At 43.0% G+C, this 21,508-nt stretch overlaps 1 protein-coding gene across 1 annotated transcript; it reads right to left on the reverse strand.

Moving 5' to 3' along the window:
- Positions 1–416: 416 nt before the first annotated feature.
- LOC306744215 (sodium- and chloride-dependent GABA transporter 1-like) lies at positions 417–6,281 on the reverse strand (the record flags this gene model as incomplete). Its single annotated transcript, XM_079226816.1, has 14 exons — positions 417–902; positions 987–1,154; positions 1,320–1,420; positions 1,701–1,803; positions 1,957–2,088; positions 2,678–2,790; positions 2,993–3,117; positions 3,738–3,841; positions 3,952–4,086; positions 4,816–4,948; positions 5,110–5,219; positions 5,357–5,457; positions 5,640–5,771; positions 6,047–6,281. 14 exons carry the CDS (start codon positions 6,279–6,281, stop codon positions 417–419), a joined length of 2,178 nt encoding a protein of 725 aa, XP_079082942.1.
- Positions 6,282–21,508: the final 15,227 nt, after the last annotated feature.

Here is a 21,508-nt window from a genome sequence, read left to right on the forward strand (position 1 = left end):
CGCCATCCCTCGCACGTTCAATGATGTCAATTTTGTTCACTACTTCATCTACTATATTCACACGGTATTTACTTGATTCATGAAAGATATCCAACAAATCTCTAATCTATATCTCTATGTATTTTTCTTCTTTTCTCACAGTATTACACAGTATGTCTACACTTCTTCTTTTTTTAAATTCAGATTTATGTATTTGTGAACACTAACAGTCTTTGATATTGTTTTCAGAATGCAAACCAACAATAAGACATCATTGGCTTGTTTTTTTTTACAAATGCAGAAAAATGAACACATGGTGTGAAAATCGGTTTTTGATCACATATTGCCCCTGGAGGTAGGTGACTCAATTAAAATCTTGGAAGTCCTTTGTAATGTTCTCTTTTTGTCTACATGCTCCACGAGGGTTTCTCTGCTGTCTACACGTTGGCCTCGGCATTGGTCAGGTTAGAGGTCGGGCTGGTTGGGTTGGGTTGGTTCACGGTCTCCGTTGGGCTCGCCACCTTGGGTGGTGCGATGGTCGGGCTAACAGTTGTAGTGGTGGGGTTACCCGGACTGGCCGCGCTGGTGGTGGAGGTGGTGGTGGTGGTGATGGTTATGTTGGAGGTGGGACTAGTTGCCGGGTTCACCGGGCTAGCGGCGGTGGCCGCGGCGGCGGTGACGGTAGCGGTAGCGACTGGATTAGCTGGCGCAGGAGCCGGGTTAGCCGGGGTCACGGGGCTGGTGGCGCTGACCGGAGCCGGGCCGGTGGGGCTGGCGGGGTTGGCGGGAGCCGGGTTGGCGGCGGGGCTAGCGGGATCAGCGGGGCTGGACAGGATCGCCGCGTTGGTCTCCGCCTGCTGCTCGGGTCCATTCTCCTTAGGCCGCCTGACGACCGCAGGAGGCCTGAGCATTATCCGAAGTCGCTGGGAGAGAAACACAACGTGTTGAAGTACAGAAGAGAAACAAAAAAATGGTTGTCACCTCAGTCAGAAGAGCTTTATTTGTACCTCTTTGTACGTGCCCTTGAGTCCGAGGTACATATAGATCATGTACCCCGGTATGAGGATCATGGAGGACAACGCCATGAGCCAGCCCACTCCCTGACCCCAGGCCGGGAACACGTAGTCTCCCATTTTGAGAGGAACCATTTGAATGGCGCTGAACAAGAACACGCCCTGCGGGAGACACGAGACGCGTTACGCATCCTGACACCACCGGGCCACGGGCAAGCGCGGTCCCAGCCTGCCACGGCCGCAGGCAGGTGATATTGACTTTATTTATTGTTTCATTCGTCACGTCGTGACTTTAGATGTACGCTTGTGTTAGCGGGGAGTACTCACACCGACGATGAGCGGGGTGAACACGACCCAGCACATCTTCCACCATATGCAGGGCCTGTAGCCAATCATCTCCTCGATGTTGTCGTAGAACTTGTTCACACCTGCGAGACAAATGAATCCATGATCAAAATATTCATATCCAATTTATTTCAATTCGCCGCCGGTCCGCCATGCATGACGATGAGGACGGCGAGGCGGAACGCAGGAGCGTGTCGCGACCTTGAGGCTGTGCAAAAAATATCTTCAGAGCAGGTGTGACGTTTTTTTTCTCTAACCGTCGCATTTACCCCCGACTTTCCACACGTGACACTTCACCGACTGCATTTTTTTGCATGAGCATTTTTCTTTTGCAATAGTGCGTGAAACATGGATGATACACACCGTAGAACCAGGATATGGAGATGCATTCAAAGAAGACCAAGAACAGCAGACACATCCCACTGGCAGAGTAGTAGTCAAACAGCTTGAACACGTAGATTCCACCCTGGTTGCAGAAAGAAATGCGTTATAATACATCAAAAAAATACTCTGGTACTGTAGTAGTCCATATTTAAATCGCCTCTCGCCCACATACAGTAGATGCGTTGATTCCACGTCTATCTTTTAATTACATCTTTCAACCGGAGCACCTGCGTACCTGCGTGATGTTTGAAAGTCCGATCACATAGGACACCAGACAGACGGCCGCGATGAAGATCTCTCGTCTGCCTCTGAGAGCTTTGGGGAACTCGTCCACCAGCGCAGTGATGAAGCCTTCGACGGTGCAGAACTGAAAGAGATGGGACGCCTACGTGAATGTGTGCAATGCAATGCACCTGCTGTGCTTTTTTTTTAAAAATATCTACAGTACATATTTAAAGGTCGGTGATTATATTTTGCAAAATGTGTTCTCCACCAAGGAGGTTTTATGTTGAGTGATGATGACAAACGGCAAAGGCCCTGGGACAGAACCAATAATGTTATCTTCCGAATGACCGAGCATCCGCTTCTTGGGGACCATTTTGGAGGTAGCTTTGATATGCAAAGGGAACCCTATTTAGAATGAAGTTATAATTTAAGTCTTTTACTTTGAAGTGCTGGTGGTCATCCGGTGTATCGCTGCATGTATTATCTTCCCGAGTCTCTACGGCCTGATTCAAACCCAAATCTACCCGGACAGGCAGACCTGCGGGCACGCGGAGGTGATAAAGCTGCGTTAAAAAGACTTGACAGCTGATGTCAAAGCTCAGCTATATCTGTCCACAAGAAGCAAATTGCATGCTTATCACGCAGCAAGCAAAGGGGGTGAGCTGCGTGATATGTACCTGCATTTAAATATTTAGGTCAGCCCATGAGCAGATCATCTCCAAGCCCCTTACCTGGCTGTCTATCCCCAGCATGAGCAGCATGGAGAAGAACAGAATGGCCCAGAGAGGAGACACAGGCAACTGGGTTACCGCCTCCGGGTATGCCAGGAAAGCTAAGCCAGGACCTGGATAGCGAAGAGAAAAAAAAAATCATATTGCATCAGGGTTATTGTCATAGAACGCTGTTGTGACTGCAAACGCACACGCTCACATAGAAGTGATGACGAAGGCTGCGTTTAGCAGTCGCTATCAATGACAGTGCACTTTTTGTGTGTGTGTGTGTGTGCAGAGACGGAAATATTGCAGAAATATGCGATTTGTATTCACCTGAAGCTGCTACGTCGGCGATAGGTCTCTTTGTCACATGCGACATGAAGCCGACAATAGAGAAGATTACAAATCCAGCAAACATGCTGGTGCACGAGTTGATGCAGCACACGATGATGGAGTCTCTGGGGAGAGGAAATATAAAATAGGCCTGTTGTCAAAGATTTAAGTTGACTGAGATCTGAGAGAGGAGCTGCATCGCTGCTATTAATTCCTTTTGATCATAAAGATGTATGACAACAAAAAAAACTCCCTGACGCACATAAACGGATCTCATTCGAAAAATGTCGACGGATAATGAAATGTAGCGTTCATAAATATACATGTGGAGCGATATTTCCATTTGAAACATGCCCGGAAAAAGAACGCAACAGTTCTTTTTCGTTTTTCTTACGTAACTGATTGTGTACGTGACCCAGAACCGTGGGGCTGCTGGAGAAAACACTCAGGCTTTGCAATCATAGTCGTTGTTTCTCTTCCTGCAGAACGCACTCCGACTGCAAGAAACAGCCATCTCCTTGGATTCTCATTATATTTACGGCAGCACCTCACATTAATAAGGCCTTTTAAGAGCTCTTACCGTCCTTGAAAAAGGTCTTTAATAGAGGTGGATAAAACAGAAAAAAATTGCTATTTAATTGCGACCATCTTCAGCTATTACAAGTCACTCTGACATTAAATACAGCAGAATTCTCCGTCTCTTTCTCATGGATTATCTCGATTTGTGAATCGCCACCAGTCTTACTTGTACACGTTGTTATTGAAAGGGTTATAGCTGCCCAGAGCTATAAGTGACCCCAATCCCAATCCGTAGGAGAAAAAAATCTGGGTAGCTGCATCCAGCCATACCTGACAAAGGAACACAAGCATTTTTTTAGCCGCATGATGCCGAGCTCCGCCCCCCCCGAGGTCATGCAGTGCACGGATAGGCGTCACATCACGTGATGACATGTCATTACCTCCGATTCTTTGAGTTTCTCAAAGTCAGGGGTGATGTAGAACAGAATTCCCTCTCGAGCTCCAGGTAGAGTCACCCCGCGGATGAACAGAATAAACAGCATGAAGTAGGGATACGTAGCTGAGAAGTAAACGACCTGTACGACGTGAGACAGCGGGGTCAGCGGGGTGACGCCATTAATACATCTTAAATACATTTATGAAGCATACAGGACTAGTACATATGGAATTCACCCAATATTCAGAAGGTTTAAAACAAAAAAATTGGAAAAATTTCTATTTTCTTTGGCCACACACACACACACACACACATAGATAAGAGTCCCAATATTCAGCGCGAGCAGCTTCACTGTGAACGGCTATGTGCATTCATGACACTTGTGCAGGCAAGTTTCTGTGCAGTGTGGTGCGCAGGGGGGGGGGGGGATGGGGGTGCTTTGTGACCAAAACAAATTGTATTTGCCATGGTCACGTGACAAAGCTCGATTATTTATTTATTTCCCGAAATGTGGCACCACGAGGGAGGGAAAACTGCTCCAAGTTGAGGGAGAGAGGAGCAAACCAGATTGCGGCGTATTGAGCGTGCCGCTCCTCCTATCATGAAGCCACACTCGGCATAGACGCCGTGTCGGGAGAATTGGAATTAGAGGAGCCACCATGAGGCAGAGGAGGATTAGTGGACATGAGTGTTTGATGTCTCCTCTCTCTCACATTTAAACCAATCTGGACAATGCTGACTGCGGTTTAAATGATTGATGAGGTAATATTAGACTGATTAATATTGCATTGCTGTCACATTTGGTGATTTTGGGAGCCGGTATAGACACAAGAGGTCTTGGATACCCTGAATCTGGCAAACGTCTTACCTTCCCTGTCCAGCCAACCCCTTTCCAGATACAGAAGTACACGAGGACCCAGGCGACGGCCAGCGTTATTGCCAGTGGCAGTCGAATCTGGCCTGGTTTTTCCAAGCCATCGGTCATTTCGTGCATGTTGCGCCTATAAGTGAGAGCGAGCAACAATGAGACGGGGAAATGGGCATGCAGCAGCAGCAGCAGCAGAGGAGGCTGGGTTTCATGTGTCTCGGGGTTTTGCATGCAGGATAGTTTGAAGCTCTGCTGTGGTGAAAGCCAGAGAAAAGCATATAGGAAATATCTTACTCCCAAAACTCCACCACTGAACTGGTGAGATTGGTGGTATCTGTAATGGAGTGGTTTGTGTAACATTGCTCTGTGTTCCATACATTGTTACATGAGCTCCATGGAAGTTCCTGGAAAACAAAAATGACAGTGTTTTTTATTCTCCCTCCACAAGTATCACATCTGGAATTCCTAATTAACTATAACCTTGACCCTAATGCTGGGTTTGTCTTTTTTTATGAGTCACGTGTCCCTGTGTGGTACTTACAGTGGTGAAGGAGTTGTACAGGTAATAAATGGCCCAAGAAATGATTACAATGTAGTAAATGTTGAGATAGAAGGACAGCACAGCTGCTGCGAGGCCCACACCTATCATAGAAAAATGAATTAAGCAGTGTAGTAAAAACTATCATTGGATATGTGGCCTCCATAAATCCTATATATTATTTCTATGAAAGCACCATGAATATATATATATTTTTTATTTTTTTTGGACAGGCCTGGTATCAAGACACAGTTGTCTTTAAATATTCAGTTGAAGTGAAGTATACCTTTAAACATAGGAGCCAGTTTCCACACTCCAAGCCCTCCAATGGAGGTGTATTGCCCGAGGGAGGTTTCCAGTAGGAACAAGGGCATCCCAGCAAATATGAGAGTCAAAAAATATGGGATCAAGAAGGCTCCTGGATGGACAAAAGTATATGGATCAAGTTATGCATTGAAAAAAAAGAAGAAAAAAAGACCAATGTGACGCATGACTATAAAGAAAAACAACAATAATAAAAAAAAGAAAAGCACAACGTCAATTAATTCGGCTTGTAAATGTATGTGATATTCATTCTCTGCATGTACTCGACACGGTCAATTATGTTGGCTCGACTATGTGCATGGTGGAGCTGAACAGAGGGGGCAGTTTTTTTTCTTCATAAATTATCTGTGAAAAAAAAAAAATGTTTACCTCCACCGTTTTTCCCACAGAGATATGGAAACCTCCACACGTTGCCCAGTCCAATTGCATAACCCACACACGACAGGAGGAAATCAAACCTCCCTCCCCATGTCTCTCTCTCGGGCAGTGCTTTGTTCTGGCTCTCGGCGCTCGCGGCCAGTGCGTTGGGCACCATGTCATTATTAGTGGCCACCTCGTTCATTTCTGTGACCGCTCCGTCCGTTTTGGTGCCGTTCGTCGCCATGTCTCTGGGTCTATAGGCAGAGGTCCTGGCAGTCGAACGGGAGGCTTCAGCACCAGTCCACGTAGACAGCAGCTTCGCGGTTTCTTTATTATCAACCTATAACCTTTTTTTTGTTTGGACCAAACGTCTGGAGATGATGAAGCCTTGTGCACACACGGCTCGTCAGTCGCCGTTAACCTGGAATCGTGAATAGAGCATTTGGTCGGTTTTTTTCTCTCTCTCTCTCTCTCTCTCTCTCTCTCTCTCTCTCTCTCTCTCTCTCTCTCTCTCTCTCTCAAGAGGCGCTGAATATGTGGTTACTTGAAATGCAAACACATTTTTTTTGCACCGACAGGTATACACACTCAAACAATGTCATTTAACACACACTCTTTTACTGAATTATGCATTTTTTTAAACGCACACAAAAGCATCTCATTGACATTTTGCTGTCTGACATAAAAAAATAAATACATGTCATTCATATCAGACTCAGCCCCCCTCCCTCCCGCCCCCCTCCTCCCAAAAAAACCCATCGATGGCAAAGTCATGCTGGACTTTGCCATGACTCAAACACAGACGACAGATTGCACGTAAATGAACAGCCGCCAAAACCAGTTCAGCGCGCGCACGAAAGCCTAAACAAAGTCTGTAAAAAAAAAGAGGCAAAAACAAAGACACAGAAACACAGCGGGGATTCCATTCAGCTGACGGATAAATAAAAAGATAAAACTTTAAGACAAATGACAGGATCCGAAACATGCACTTCTAGCGCAAGACGCACCGTGGCAATAGCACATCGCCTATGATAATTATGCATAACGGAGTGGAGTCCACCAATTACCACCTGCAGATCCCTCCGAACTGTTACCCACATGCAGAATAGCAAGCAGCAGGGATACAGAGAGCTATCAAATAAACTGGAACACAAAACGCACAGTGGAGACAAAGGGATGTCCAATGCGTAAAAGCTTTACGCACCAGGCGGCACAAACAGCCACACCGTTCCATCCGATGAAATGAGAAGCAAACACGTTCATTCACGCACGGGAATGCGTCTCCACGTTCGCACCGTGCAAACGGACGGGCCAACAGACATTTAATTCGGTATTTAATTGGCTGCTTACACCGTGTCGGTGCAGAGCTCATCGCGCAGTCTTTTGCATTGACCCCCAGCAACGCGCCTGGCGCTCTCATTCACAATGTATGCACACGCACTGCCGCTGCAAAGACGGATAATATAGAATCATGCATTAGCCGGACTCGTTTTTGTGCGAGGCTTCAAACGCGCGCACACGCGCACAAACAGCCGCAATCGTTCAGTTTACTCACAATGAATCTGGGATCGGTGCCGCCGAGGATTCGCTGCCTGCCACAAATCTCGAAACGAGGTATCCGTAGATTCCTCCTGCGGATGAAGTTGTAAACTCCCAATATTTCTTGGAACATAGATAGATGTTACTTCCATTAAAAGACTTAAAGGGACCATGCAGCGTTAGAGATGTCCAAGCAGGAGCTGTCCAGCGGGGAGCAGTGCTGAAGACCAGGAGGAGGAAGAGGAGGAGGAGGAGGAAGAGGAGGAGGAGGCTGAATCAACACGGGCAGCAGCCGCTTCGCCTTGTGCGACTGTCTAACATCAACAAGCAGAGACTCAACTCCCATCTACAGCCTCAATGTCATCTCAAAGTCACCTCCCTCCTCCACCCTCCTCTTCCTCATCCATAGGCTGCACTGACATCGCACTTGTATGCTTTTTTTTTTTGGTGTTGTTTTTTAACATTTCAAATTGTTTCACTCTTTTCCCCGCCATTTTAATACACGTCGATAATGAGGCTTTCTCATTATTTATGTTGTTGACCTCCCATCGCAAGTTGCGCAATCCACACAGCCGAATGAGAATGAGGACGATTCCCGTTTCAAAGTTATGCATACTAGGGGGCTTAAAACATTTAAATTCAGGTTGTTTCCCCCTCGAACACTTTAGGATTCAGCTGCTTAAAATGCAATTATCTCTGCGCCCAGCAACACAAAACATCCCCTCTCCCCTCCCAGCCCTCATGACACACACACACACACACACACAGAAAGAGCACCCCCTCCCCTCATGTAATGATATCAATGGTCGAGGTGCAAAATGGAAACATATGTGGGGGTAATATGAGCAGCAATAAGAGGTCCACACGCGTGTGTTTAGGAAGGGGAGGCCAGGCAGCGGCTGTCTGCAAATCTGGCAAATTGTGATAAAGGCAAGCCCGTCAATAAAGGGAGGGAACATCGGCTGCTTGTCCAACTCTGACTAAGACCGACGTCTTCCACAAATGAGGGGATGATATGAGATGGAACTAACTCGTGGAGGAGGAACTCACCATTAAAGGAAAAGAACAAGAAAGAAAAAACAACAACAAATGAATGAAACTAAAAGAAAAACATGAGAGCAGCTAGAAAATAATCAGCGACGATTGGATCCAGCCGTGGATTGTTATTTTCTTCTTCTTCTTCTTCTTCTTCTTCTTCTTCTTCTTCTTCTTCTTTTTGTTTTGTTTTGATCCTCTACCAGAAACCATCCGGAAAGTGAAAGACAAGAACAAACATCTTTTAAAGGAGCAGCTCGTCAATGTGAAGTGGGAGTAGAGGTAAGAGATTCACAGCGTGTATAAATAGGCCCACACTTGTTTGATTGCATATTTAGCGCAAGTTTGTTTTTCTCCTCCTCAGCTCAGCTGCTTTTGTTGCGTGAACTGTGACGTCACGTTGGCGTCTACTCGTCTGTGCTTCCATGCTTGTTTATTAAAAAAAACACACGTGTGCTCTCCCTAAGTTTCCTGCTTAAAATCAGAACATATAAGCACTTTTTTTGTTCCCATCAGTGAGTTGGGGGTGGAGGAGTGCACACTGACTGTGGTGTAAACTTCTGGCATCATTCAGACTCCAGTGTGAATGTTCCTGTATCGCAGGCGGAGAGGGCACCAGATGGCAAACCAATGAGGGGTGAACTAACCTACTAAATGATACCACATGAAATGCAGCATTTAAAATCCCATCTGGGTTTTGCCGTCCCCGCGGACATGGGGTGTGAAAGCATGCCACATATTTATACACCTGCTGATGGAGCACACAGGCGTGTCCAATGGGCGGGTGACATGAGCGCTCAGCCGGCTGACCTCCTGACCCCTGCAGCCTTGGTCTGATTCAGCTCGCTGCCCGGTTCGCCAGCACGTCTCTTCATTTCAGTGGCTTGTATTTGACTCCTTGTGAACACGGTACGTGCTCCATTAGGCCGGGATTACGTGTCCTTTCTCGTAATGGCTTTTAGAGACTGTAGATTGAGTCTTTACTGGCTGTTAAATCATCTTAATGCTGGGGGTGCAGAAGGATGCTTCCAAGGCGCTGCACTTAACGTTGAAGAGTCCCTTTTGTCCCTTTTTTCCATTTAGTTTGGGTTTTTTGGACAAAATTATGATTATTGTATTTGAAATGTACATTATTTGATCAAATAAAATAATATGTTCTTACCAAAATATGTGGAGATATTTAAATAAATAGAAAATAACTGAAAATAACTTTAGTGCCCAATTTCTTTTAGGATAAAAACACAACATGTGAACTAAATAACTGAAAATGACTAATGGCGAATTTTTGTATAAATAAAAACACAAAATATGAAGTAAATAACAGAAAATAACTTTAACGCCCAATTATGTATGTATAAAAACACAAAATATGAAGTAAATAACAGAAAATGACTTTAACGCCCAATTATTTATATATAAAAACACAAAATATGAAGTAAATAACTAAAAAGGACTTTAACGCCCAATTTTTTATGAATAAAAACATAAAATATGAAGTAAATCAAATGCTTAAATTACATTTTTGAACATAAATTCAAATAAATCGAAAGAAAAATGCACAAATATAGCAAAGTTGATGTCGCATGTCTTCATGTGGCTCGAGCTTCAGGCCGCTGTGAGAACTCGGCCTCCATTTTCTCCCCTGACATCGCTGCTTTAACTGCTGTAGTTTCTCACTCTTCCCCCCCTGCCTTTTTATGCACTCATATTTCTCAACACCAGTCTGCAATCTGAGGGCCACAAAATGAACTGATTAGCATGATGATTAGTCATTAGTATGCTAATCGTAAGCAATTCCCATATTTTATTCATACTGTCGCCGACTTGTTTTTCTCCTTCTGCTGAAATTGTGTACACTCCCCATTTTATTCTCATTGTAAACACGCGAGTCAATCTGCTGACTGCTGATGATGAGTTTCACACGTCAAGCGTCTTTACACAATGTCACCATTTGTCCATATCACTAATAGATTCATGCAAGGTGAATCAAGCGATTATGAATCCATGATGGCAGAGGTAAACATTGCTTCAACCTTCTTTTCAGGAGAAATCTGGGTGCTGAAAAGCTGCAAAACACAGTTCACAAACACAACAAATCAACAGCAAATATTGACAAACCCCTTGTTTTGACCGCGAGGCAGCCTTCAAATGGGTACGCAAAATAAGAATGTCTTTTTTTTTAAAGGAACCCCACAAAGAGTTACCCTGTCAGAAGCCTCTGCTCTTTGTTTTCATCCTCTTCAGCGTGATTGCTGCTGCTGTGCATGTTTCTAGACTCGTCGGCGCTGAGAGAGTGTGAGTACAACAACATTGTGTCTTGGCGAGGCAAAGTAAAGCGTAACCGAATAACCACCGGCCCGAACATCTCTATGTAAAGCACAAATGTGATTTGGCCTGCCCACTCAGGTTTGATGATTGATGGAATTCACCTCACACTTCCTGCACACAGACACCTGAGACCGTCGCTTCTTCTTCTTCTTCTTCTTCTTCGCGGCCTCCAAAGATACAGGAACTCACTCGCAGGCTCCTGTTTGTCTGTGCTTCTTTAGTGTAGCATTTGTTTAGCATGACCTAAATTGCTGTGAAGTGAGTGCCTCAGCAGCTCTGTCTCGCCTCGCTCTTCCTCCCTCCCTCCCTCCCGACGTCTCCTTGTCTCTTTGTATGCCTCCTTGTTCTCCTTCGCTCTCTCTCACAAACACACCATTTACAAACGAGCTGAGAGGACAGTTTTTGTTTACAAAAAAAAAACAAAAAACAGATATTATTTACATGCGTAGTGAAGTATTGTGGGATGCAGGAATCAGTGAGGTGGGCTGGCCAATGATATTTCAGGAATAGCGAGTGAATCATCGACCAAATTTGTGGCGCATGCTCAGCATCTCTCCTTGGTGTGTGTGTGTTTTTTTGTGTGTTTTTTTGTTACCTTCCTGGAGGCATTAACAATGCAAAGAAGTTAAATCCCACAGCTGCACAATAGCGTATTTTTTTTCTCTCCTCTGTTGGGATTCTGATGTAGCTTTTTGCCACTCATTCAAAAAGAGATGACGTTTCCACAGATCCGTGGACTCGAACCGCCGTCCTTCAGCAGCTGCAGCTCTGACATGCCGGCGTGCAGCAGGCAGGACGGGGACCGGTTCCCCGCGTTGGTCTGTTGACAGCCAGCACACGGTGTGGATTTAGTAAACATCTGACCTCCACGATAACCAGTATGGGGGCACTAAAACGCTTCAAATTTTGTACATGCGTTGCTAGGCAACAGCATAATCGGTCTCCGGCTCTCTCCCCTCCTCTCACACGGCTCTCTACTGGGATTGCTGCGCCGCTATCATTGAAAATGGTTAATTAACTTCTACAAAAAGTCCATTAATGGAGCAGATTAGGCTTCTGAGGGTTAAAAAAGCACATAATATATATACGCCGGCATATGAATGCACGTCAAAGATGAAAAGGGCCTTTGAAATGGATTATTCAAGAAGCATGCACGGCTGTATTCTAGCAATAACGGCTTCAAGAGCCGCTATGAACAATGTAATCAATGTAAAATGGGTTTCGTGGCAAATTCGACACACTGGTGCCGTCCCTGACAAACTCATTCACAGAGATAATCTGTTATGATTGATTCTCAAAATTAGAAGAAGAAAAAAACACACAATTTTATACATTTATATTCTGCTTTCATGCCAGGAAATAATGTGTGTTGAAACACACTTATTTTCCAGATTTATACACACACAGATGTAGCAACTCTTCATATAAAGTTGAGATATGACACGAGTTACTGGACTGATTTTATTTCATATTGCCTTAAAAAAAAGCTTTAAATCAAAGAAATGAACGATAAAAAAAGATAAATACATATCAGGAATAAATATAATCAGTGGAAATGTAGATATTATGTGTTTATTATACGTGTATATATAATAAATGTGTTGTTTTTATCAGTGAAAGCAATAACGGTATCAAACAAAGACTTAAATTGCAGTGAAATAGGACCCGTACTTGTATTTAGGTGGGATAAATAGGTGGGTTTGAATGCAGGTGCATGCTGTGAGTTGGCAGCTTTCTCTCAAGGTGTTGGGCGGAGCGATCCACAGGGAGGGGGCGGCGGTGGAGAATGTCTGAGCAGGAGGTCAGAAAGGTGGGAGGGGGCTCGCTGGTGGAGGGCTTTGTAGAAAAGATTGCTCTGAAATTGTGTTTAAAAACTGCCCTCATGATGAAGAGTATGGATTCCTGGATGTGGAAGATTGTTCTTGTATTTCTAAATCAATAATAGCGAGCTGCTCTTGAAGCATAACCAATATTAACATGTGTATTAAAGGCTATTTGGTCTCAACATCTGCCGATATGAGATTATACACGAGTCAAACTGAAGAAATGCTTGAGTCAATCTCAGCATATCAGAGGTACAGTATCAGATAATCACTGTAATTATAATATTATATATCTAATTGACTCCAGCTTCTTGTTTTATTGCTATTTCTGTAATTAAAAGTTGCATTTCAGCTCCCATAGTAACACCGCCTCGTCCTCATTACAACCAGAGTTACAGTTAATAGATGGCAAATATAAAAAATGGGATTAAAGCAATTTCTTTGCAAATAAATGATCAACCCACAATGACAATTTCGGATCATTTGCGTGGGAATTGATTTATTATAATATTACTGTATTGTTATTTGAAGCGAGAAGGCACACACACGCATAAGGATTACAATTACTAAAATGATTGGCTATGAACTGGTAATAATTTCATGTTTAACATCACATTCTGCAGCTGGTCTACAGAAAAGTTATTCATCATGTTTCATGGCATCTGGCGTGGTTGTAATTCATAACAAGCATGTTAATTTAGGTCATTTTTGTTTTATTTTATTTGTCTAATCCGAACTCGTCAAATAGTGACATCACGGACTCGATAGTGACGTAATTGTTGATTACGCTCTGTTCCTAAAGCTGTGTAAGTGTTTTTCTTGAGTAAACGTAACTTCCTGTGAAGAAGGAAGTTTATTTTGAAAGGGCATTCTGCATGTAGAGCTGAAACATAAGACGCCGGCCCCGACACGTGCACAACCGACGCCGGAGGTTCTGCAAGAGAGTCACAGTTCGATGCTCAGAGACACTGACCGAGTGCTTCCAGTGGCTGGGAGTTGCATGCGTGGATTTAGCAGCAACGGTCATGTGTTGCTGTGGAAAAACGGTCTCATCAAGTATTGCACACCTGAGAAACCCAGACACTAACACGTCTGCATGCGGAGACGAGGGGTCCATCATCAGCATCAGAAAGAGCCCCGTTTAAAGAGCCCTTTAAACGCGAGCTTCGGCAGAAGCCTGCAATCCTTCCTCACCACACTGCCCCTGCTAATCCTCCCCGTTCACCCACATCACTATGGAAACTGACTGCATGTCTCACCCTTGCAGCCTAACTTGTGCCACGCCACCTGATCACCGTTCCCACGACGCGCCACGTGTCACCGCGCTGGGGCATTATTGGCTACTAGCGGCCGCCCTGTTGATGCCGAACCGTTGGGTTAATGTGCTTTGAAATTTGGACGACCGCTCCAGAAGAGACAATCGCTGTAGCTTAAGCTCAAAGCTGTGCAGGAGTGAGCGTCTCAAACTTATGTGTGGTGAGGAGTCTCAGGTTTTCATATTCCTGCGCCCGCTATACCTATTTCATTTATTTTCCTTTCCCTCTGGCAAAAGTGCAGGAGAATATTTGTCATGGTTTTAAAAGGTTTACCGGCTTCAAAGCGGAGGCAGCCGGTCGTCCAACCCATCAGTGAGACCACGCAATCCTTCCAGCACTGACAAGAATGGGTTAGAGCATGTGGACAAAATTCTCCAGCTAAGCTCCCAATTCAGAGCTTTAACGTAAAGCTCGGAGAAGCAAATTTGCATTTGCAGTTGACGTCAGCTTTAATCCACCCCAAACCACTTCTTCCACCTCCCTCAACATCTTGGAGAAGAGCTTCAGTAATCGCTAATTACATGGAGAAAAAAATGGTTATAATCGGTAGCAGCATCGGCCTAATCAGTGATAACACTGTAGCCTGAGATCAGCTGGAGGACCGAGCCTCAGGTAAACACAACCTGAACATAGAAGTCAAAGTTAAGCCAATGCTACGTGCATTTTGAGATAGTTTAAGCCTGCGGAAATAAACCACAGAAAGAAGGTTTAAGGTTTAGGTTTAAGCAACGAATAAATGTAATTATAAATGTAGACAAATGACTTCAGAATAACACTTTGTGTCACTGTGTTTGTTTCCTGTTTTATTTTGAAGTCCGTGTCTCTTGTGTCCTCTGTGTCCCTGCACTTCCAGCCCCTGTGATCGTCTGCCTTGTCCCTGATTGTTTCCTGCGGTGTCCCATCCCCTGCTCCTTCCCCTTGTTTTTAAACCCTGTTTGTCTCCTGCCCCAGTGTTGGTTCCTCCTGTGAGTGAGTCTGTCTTTTCTGTTTTACCGTGTCGTTTTTTGATCTAGTGTTTTTTGAAGCCTTGTCTGGCCTTTTTTGTTAAAATATATTTACTTTAGAACCGTTGCTTGGCACTTTGGTCCTATTCTGATTCCACGTCGTAACACTTTGGGAATTGAACACCGGCCGTCTGGTGGTTGAAAGTCCTTCACGTGGATGCATATAATTATTGTTTCCACCACAGAAAGGATCCTAACTGACTCCATTGTGTTTTTTTTTATTCATGTTGCCGACACACAATTTAAACGCATACTGTGCTACCTCCACGTAATGCGTTGTTATCTGCCTGGGTGAGTTTTTGTCCAAAAGCTTGATTAACCCCGTCTCATACTGAATGATGTTTCCAATACAACTAAACTGTACTTTTAATTACGTTCCGAGAGATTACGATTGCAGTTTCAACAGTTTGAAACACGTTGACCTTGTAAATAGAAACAAAACTATAAAAAATATTTTGTTGGGTTTAGGAAAAACAAACCATCATGGTTTGACTTAAATGAAAACTCAATTTAAATGAAACAAAAATACAACAAAGTTCTTGGTTATGCCTCTGGGAGAAAGCTCTGGGTTTTTGCAGAATCATGTGATACTTATTTGTGATCTGTCAAAAGAAACGTACATTTGTAGGAGACAGGGCTCTATGTATTTGTTGCTTTGCACTAACATGGTTTGGGTTATTGATACTTCAGTAGATATCAATGTCAAACATATTTTCTGTGACATGTTATTACAACCTATTGCAGCACAAAGTAGAGTCTTCAAGCTGCTTACTTTGTAGGATCAGGTTGTTGATGTGAAAAGTAGGACATCCTTGTATTGAAGTGCAGCTTTTCCCAGGTGTTTGGGATTTTTTTTTACTGGATAACCGACTTGAAACAACCGATAATCGCAAGTTCCAACCCTGTAACAATCATAATAATCTTTAATTGTCCTTTGTGTAACACATCTGCAAATAGTTAACTATGACATAAATAAATGATGTCCTTGATTAATGATTCATTCGTAATTTGTTTCTACAAATTCACATGTCGCAGGGCATCAACTCCATCATTTATGAGGCTGTGTTGGGACCAACTCTCATGTCGTGTTGCTTCTGTCCCAGGAGAGAAAATAACATCTGGACCGACGTGTTTGGCCAACACTTCTTTAATTATACTTTTTTTGCTGCATGCAAAACATATATGCAAGATCAAGCTTTCCATGGTCAGAGACACACATTTTAATCTGCATTTCTATGGCATTTATTCAGCTTTCATTATGTCGGCAGTGTAATTTTACATAATTAACACACAGATCACTGCTGCTAGATTCTTAGTATTTTATGAGCATTGTAACTGGCATCACCAGTTGTGTTGTATCTGGCGTGAAGCCAGGGTAGCTGCTGCCTGTAGGGACAATAAAATATAAATCACTATTTAAGGATACTTGATATATCCGTGGCTAAAGAGTCTCGTACATTTAAACTCTTCAGACGAATAAAACATCACCAAATCAAAGATTCAGAAGTACTTCAAAGATGGAAACGTCAACAACATTTCTCTTTAAACATACAGTACAAAAATACAGGGCACATTACACAATGTAGGAAACACTCAAAGGAAACATGTGATGCATTTTTATACTCCATAAACACACACAAGCAGGTCTATACTTTTATCAATTTGAGAACAATCCTCCACTTTACAGGCACATACATGCATTGTATCCAATAGGATTAATTGGATTATTGCAGAAAATCAAGTTTATGGTACTTACGTGTTATGAGCATCAAGATAATCCTCACAAATGAACACCACTTTTATGACTGTTGAAGCAATAATGCAATCGTCAGAAGTAAAAAGCTACAAATGAACTACACTTTTTTTAGCTTCTCAATTCACAAGAGGGGTGTTTACTGACATGGTGAATTCCATGTAGCTGATTTAATTTGAGGTTTTGTAAATACTGACTCATTCACTCACTCTCGCTTGGGACTATTGAATGAGAACCGAGCCATCGCTAGTGTTATTATAACAGCTGTGTTTGCCTGCTACAAGTCAAAATGCCTGCTTTGAGAAAGGCCTATTTGGTCAACAGCGGAAATATATTGAGAGAAAAGCAGAAACCCCAGAACAGATCCCTGAGGTACTCCATTATTCATATTCGAAAATGTTGATATAGTATTATTATAAGAAGCACACTGTGCTCTTTCAGATAAGTAAGACTTTAACAACTCAACCGCCAGGCCACATTGATTTTCTAGTAGGTCATAAGCACAAAGTGAGGTAATCTCACATCCCTACTTTTCACAGTTCTTTGACTTTCCAACAAGAAATGTTAATGACAGTGACTTCATAGACGAGGCTTCAGTAATCCACCCATCACCACGAGGCTGCTACACTTACATTATAAGTAAAATGGAGAATCAAGTTGACTCACTGTGTAAATGTTTCATCCGATTGTTGGTCGGTGCATTTTGAAGCTGATACAGTAGAATCAGAAGAAAACAAACCAACAAAAAAATTGAGAAATTGTCAATTTGTTTGAGCAAATTATAGCAATATTGTTTGTATTTATTTATTTCTGCAGTGAGAGCACGGTCTCAAGGCTTTGATTCATTAGATCATCATGTATGATTATTAAAACTCCCTATGTAGGATTTCATATCATCAAAGCCATCATACATCTTTTTCAGATACTATACGAGTAGCAGCCAGTAGAATACCTTCATAATAAATTGTTAAAAAAGGTTTTTGTGTTCTTATGGTATATTGGACATATGGTGCACACCAGGGGCGCGAGCTGCTTGGTTGCCAATTCAACATAATAAAGTGCTCTATATTTTAAAACAAATCCCAAACTTGTTGGATTTGTCTCCCCTCAGCCTCCACGAGGGGAGACCCGTGATTTACCATTCTTGCTTGTGTGCAGTGGCTGCTGGTTTTATCACGTATTTCCTCCAGGATCTCCCATGTCTTCCCATTGCACAGTAAACTGTATAAAGTAAACCACATTTCTATTTTAAGAGCATCAGATTTACCGCAGGCGTTAACCAGTGGCGGACTGGAACATGTATTTAAAGTAGCCTAATTAATCAGTGTGATGTGTGTTTTAGGACATGGGCAGATGTTCCATTGGGGGCTTTTCCACCGGGGGGCATTACAGAATTTCAGGCTTTTTGGACATTTGTCAGCATCTATTTGCATTAAAACCCGACTGCTTATAGCTCCCTTTCCCAGCTTTGCTTTTCCTTCCAACAGATTACTAAATATTTGGCCGTTCTTAATCTATTTTTTTTTACTTCAAGTTCCGTGCTTCTCAACATGTAAATAGCAACTTATTTTGTGTTTCTTTTTTGTCTCCCACTGCATAATATGTGCGTGTTCTCCAATTAGAGCAGAAGGTTTTAGTGCCTTTGCACATAAGTGCAAATGCATTAGCACCCAGATGCATGCGTTCAAATTAAAGCTGCAGTTTCACCAAAAAACTGCCCCTTTGATTTCCAATCTATTTTCTTTCTGGTATGTCTAGAGAAGTTATGCTATTTAGCCTTTTGCGCTGCATTGGGACAAATAACACAGATTGCAATTTACTTTCTGAGCGAAGCTGTGGAGACGAGATAATACACTGCTGTCGCTGTCCGACATGACATGCATGAGGACAAACCCAGGGGTTGTGGTTGCGTGCAACATGCCTGATGGTGTGTGTGTGTGTGTGTGTGTGTATGTGTGTGTGTGCGTGTGTGTGCGTGCTTGTGTTCCAGTATAACTCAAATGATCATTGCAGTACATGAGCAGTGTGATGCAACACCTCCAATGTATCCGTCTCTTAAACTGGGACAGATGCATGAGCAAGAGCAAGAAGTCCCTTAATTTAGTTGTTGGCAATGGCATCAGGGAACACTGACCTTTCGTTGGTTCCTTGAGGCCAATAAGTGAGTCACATGACAGCCGGATATTTACAGTGCCTCCTGTCACTGGCCTTGTCAAATCACAGCACACTCCACTGAAGCCTAGTAAGCCCTGGGCTGGACTTCAGCTACACAGACAGATGCAAAGGTGTTTTTTTTCCCTCCTCTTTTAACCGGAATGTACAGGAAAGCATTAGGGGATGTTGATGTATGTTAGTGTGAGTGTGTTTGCACATGAAAGCAGGACGGAGAGAGTGAGACATACAAGCGGAGACACAGACTGTCTGGAGGGCCGATGAATTTCAGGTCAATTTATCTTGTGAATGAGCCTCTGGAGGGCATTCGTCCCCAGACAGCTCATGAATTGTATAACAAGTACAACTGTACTTCTAGACCCACATCTCACAGGGGGCAACGATGGAATCGTCCAATTTATTTTCTCGTAGTTTGGCTTGGAAGATTAAACAAGCAATGCATGCAATGATACAACAAGACACCAGCCAAGGTTCTGCTAGAGTCCACTATCTTTACCACTTTGAATCTTTGGATTTTCGGCTGTAGGAGATCTCACAGTCAGACGTGTTTCTTCTTGCTGCCACGGTTGAGCTAGTTGTGCATGTGTGTTGCATAGATTGTATATAAGAAGTGACTGTAGTCACCGTGCGTCACCTATTGGTTTGTGGACTGCTGTTTTTGAAGCCTAAAGCTCGTCATTTTTGCCGTGACCGTCTTGGCTTTTTGCAACCAGAAGTGTCGCGAGAGGGTGAAGCTATGAACATCATGCTGTATTTACGAAGACTTGAAACTAGAGATTGAGACACATACATACTTGCACTTTTGCACTTCTACTGTTTAAGTTCATTTAATTTAATTCCTAAATTAACACTGTGTTCTTTTTTCTTTCATCCATATATTTTTATTTTTATCTTTATTTTTATTGTATATATCTTATATATCTTTCATCCCTGTTGGTTTAATATCTTATCTTATTTTCTGTGTAAATGGCTGCTACTCGACACCAAATTTCCCCTTGGGGATTAATAAAGTATATATTAATTCATTAATTTTACACTCATGTTTACAATGTTTACTGAAGTTATAAATCAAATGAGAAGTAGAGTCATTTTCTCATCTCATAGACTTCTATACAATCAGACTTATTTTGTGACCAGAGGAGTCGCCCCCTGATGGTCATTAGAAAGAACGCAGGTTTAAGGTACTTTCACTTGTCAGTCCCGGAGGTTGCCGTCCGGTAAGGAGACAATTATGCAAAGTAGCTTTATTTTGATTTCCTTTTGTGACCAAATCCCAAAGCCAAAATAGAATTAATAATTTAATTTAATAATTCCTTGTTTGCATTTCCATTTCATTGGTGGACTCAAGCTCTGTAAAGGTCAGAGTAAGGGACAGCATGCAGACAGTTTTCTCTCATGTATGGCAGCCAGAGGGAACATAATTAATACTGTAGGTGGTGCTTCCAAGAGGGCCCTTTTGCTCGATTCTTTCGGACATGATGGCACCATTGTGACATTGAGTATTGTGAATCTCGCCTGGTTCAGCTTTAATGCTGACACTGTATTCAGGGCTCAGACAGTATCCCAGATACAGAGCCATTTCAAAACATTTCTCTTGGACACAACACACAGCACAGATCAGCACTGGCCGACGGCAAATACCAGGACAGAAACACAGTAGCCTGCTTATGAAAACAAGAGTCTACAGACATGCTCCAGTCATTCTGTCAGGCTGTACTGTACAAAGGCACAAAACGCTTTGAGTTACATTATAAAGGCAGCATGCTAACACGCTCTCGGTGAAAACTTTGATCTTCTGGTGGCGCTAGAAGAAAAGTGAGGGGCTCCTCAATGCCAAAAGAAAACATCCTCTGGAAAACATGCATATCTGTAGTAAATGTCACGGCAATCCATCCATCATGGTGGTGCTAGAGGGAAAGTCAGAGGACCAAAGTCAGGGTGGCAATGGCGCAGCATGGCTAAAAACCCAGGATAAACTTTGACATGCATGCTACATTTTTACATTTAGAAACAGATTTTAAAGCAAAAAACAACAACTATATAGATACATTAATTAGAGTACAGCAAGCACATATTGAGCTAACCTCACGTCTAGACACCAATGTGCTGACGTGGTAAAACACACTTCATTCAACCTCAACAACAAACGACAATGTCGTTGAACAAAACCCTTCATGCAATCTTTCCAAAAATTGCCGTGAGTGAGCAGTCAGCAGGCAGTCAATAGCAGTATAACACAGGCAATAAAAGGTGTTTTGCAGCCATAACTCTGGCCACCAAAAATATTCAGTTTGCTGCAGCGGAATGAAAGATTAGTCTTGGACAGACACGGAGGTGCACACTCACTCACTCACAAAAACGCATGATCTTCCTGGCAGAGATCTTACCTTGTGAGTGGTCCACTGCCATGCATTTTCCAATAGAGGACTTAATAGACCCTTCAATGATGATTTGTATACATTTGGATGAATATTTTCACATTTGTTTATATTTAATGGATT

Source organism: Taurulus bubalis (assembly GCF_910589615.1).
Source record: "Taurulus bubalis genome assembly, chromosome: 11".
Lineage (NCBI taxonomy): Eukaryota > Metazoa > Chordata > Actinopteri > Perciformes > Cottidae > Taurulus > Taurulus bubalis.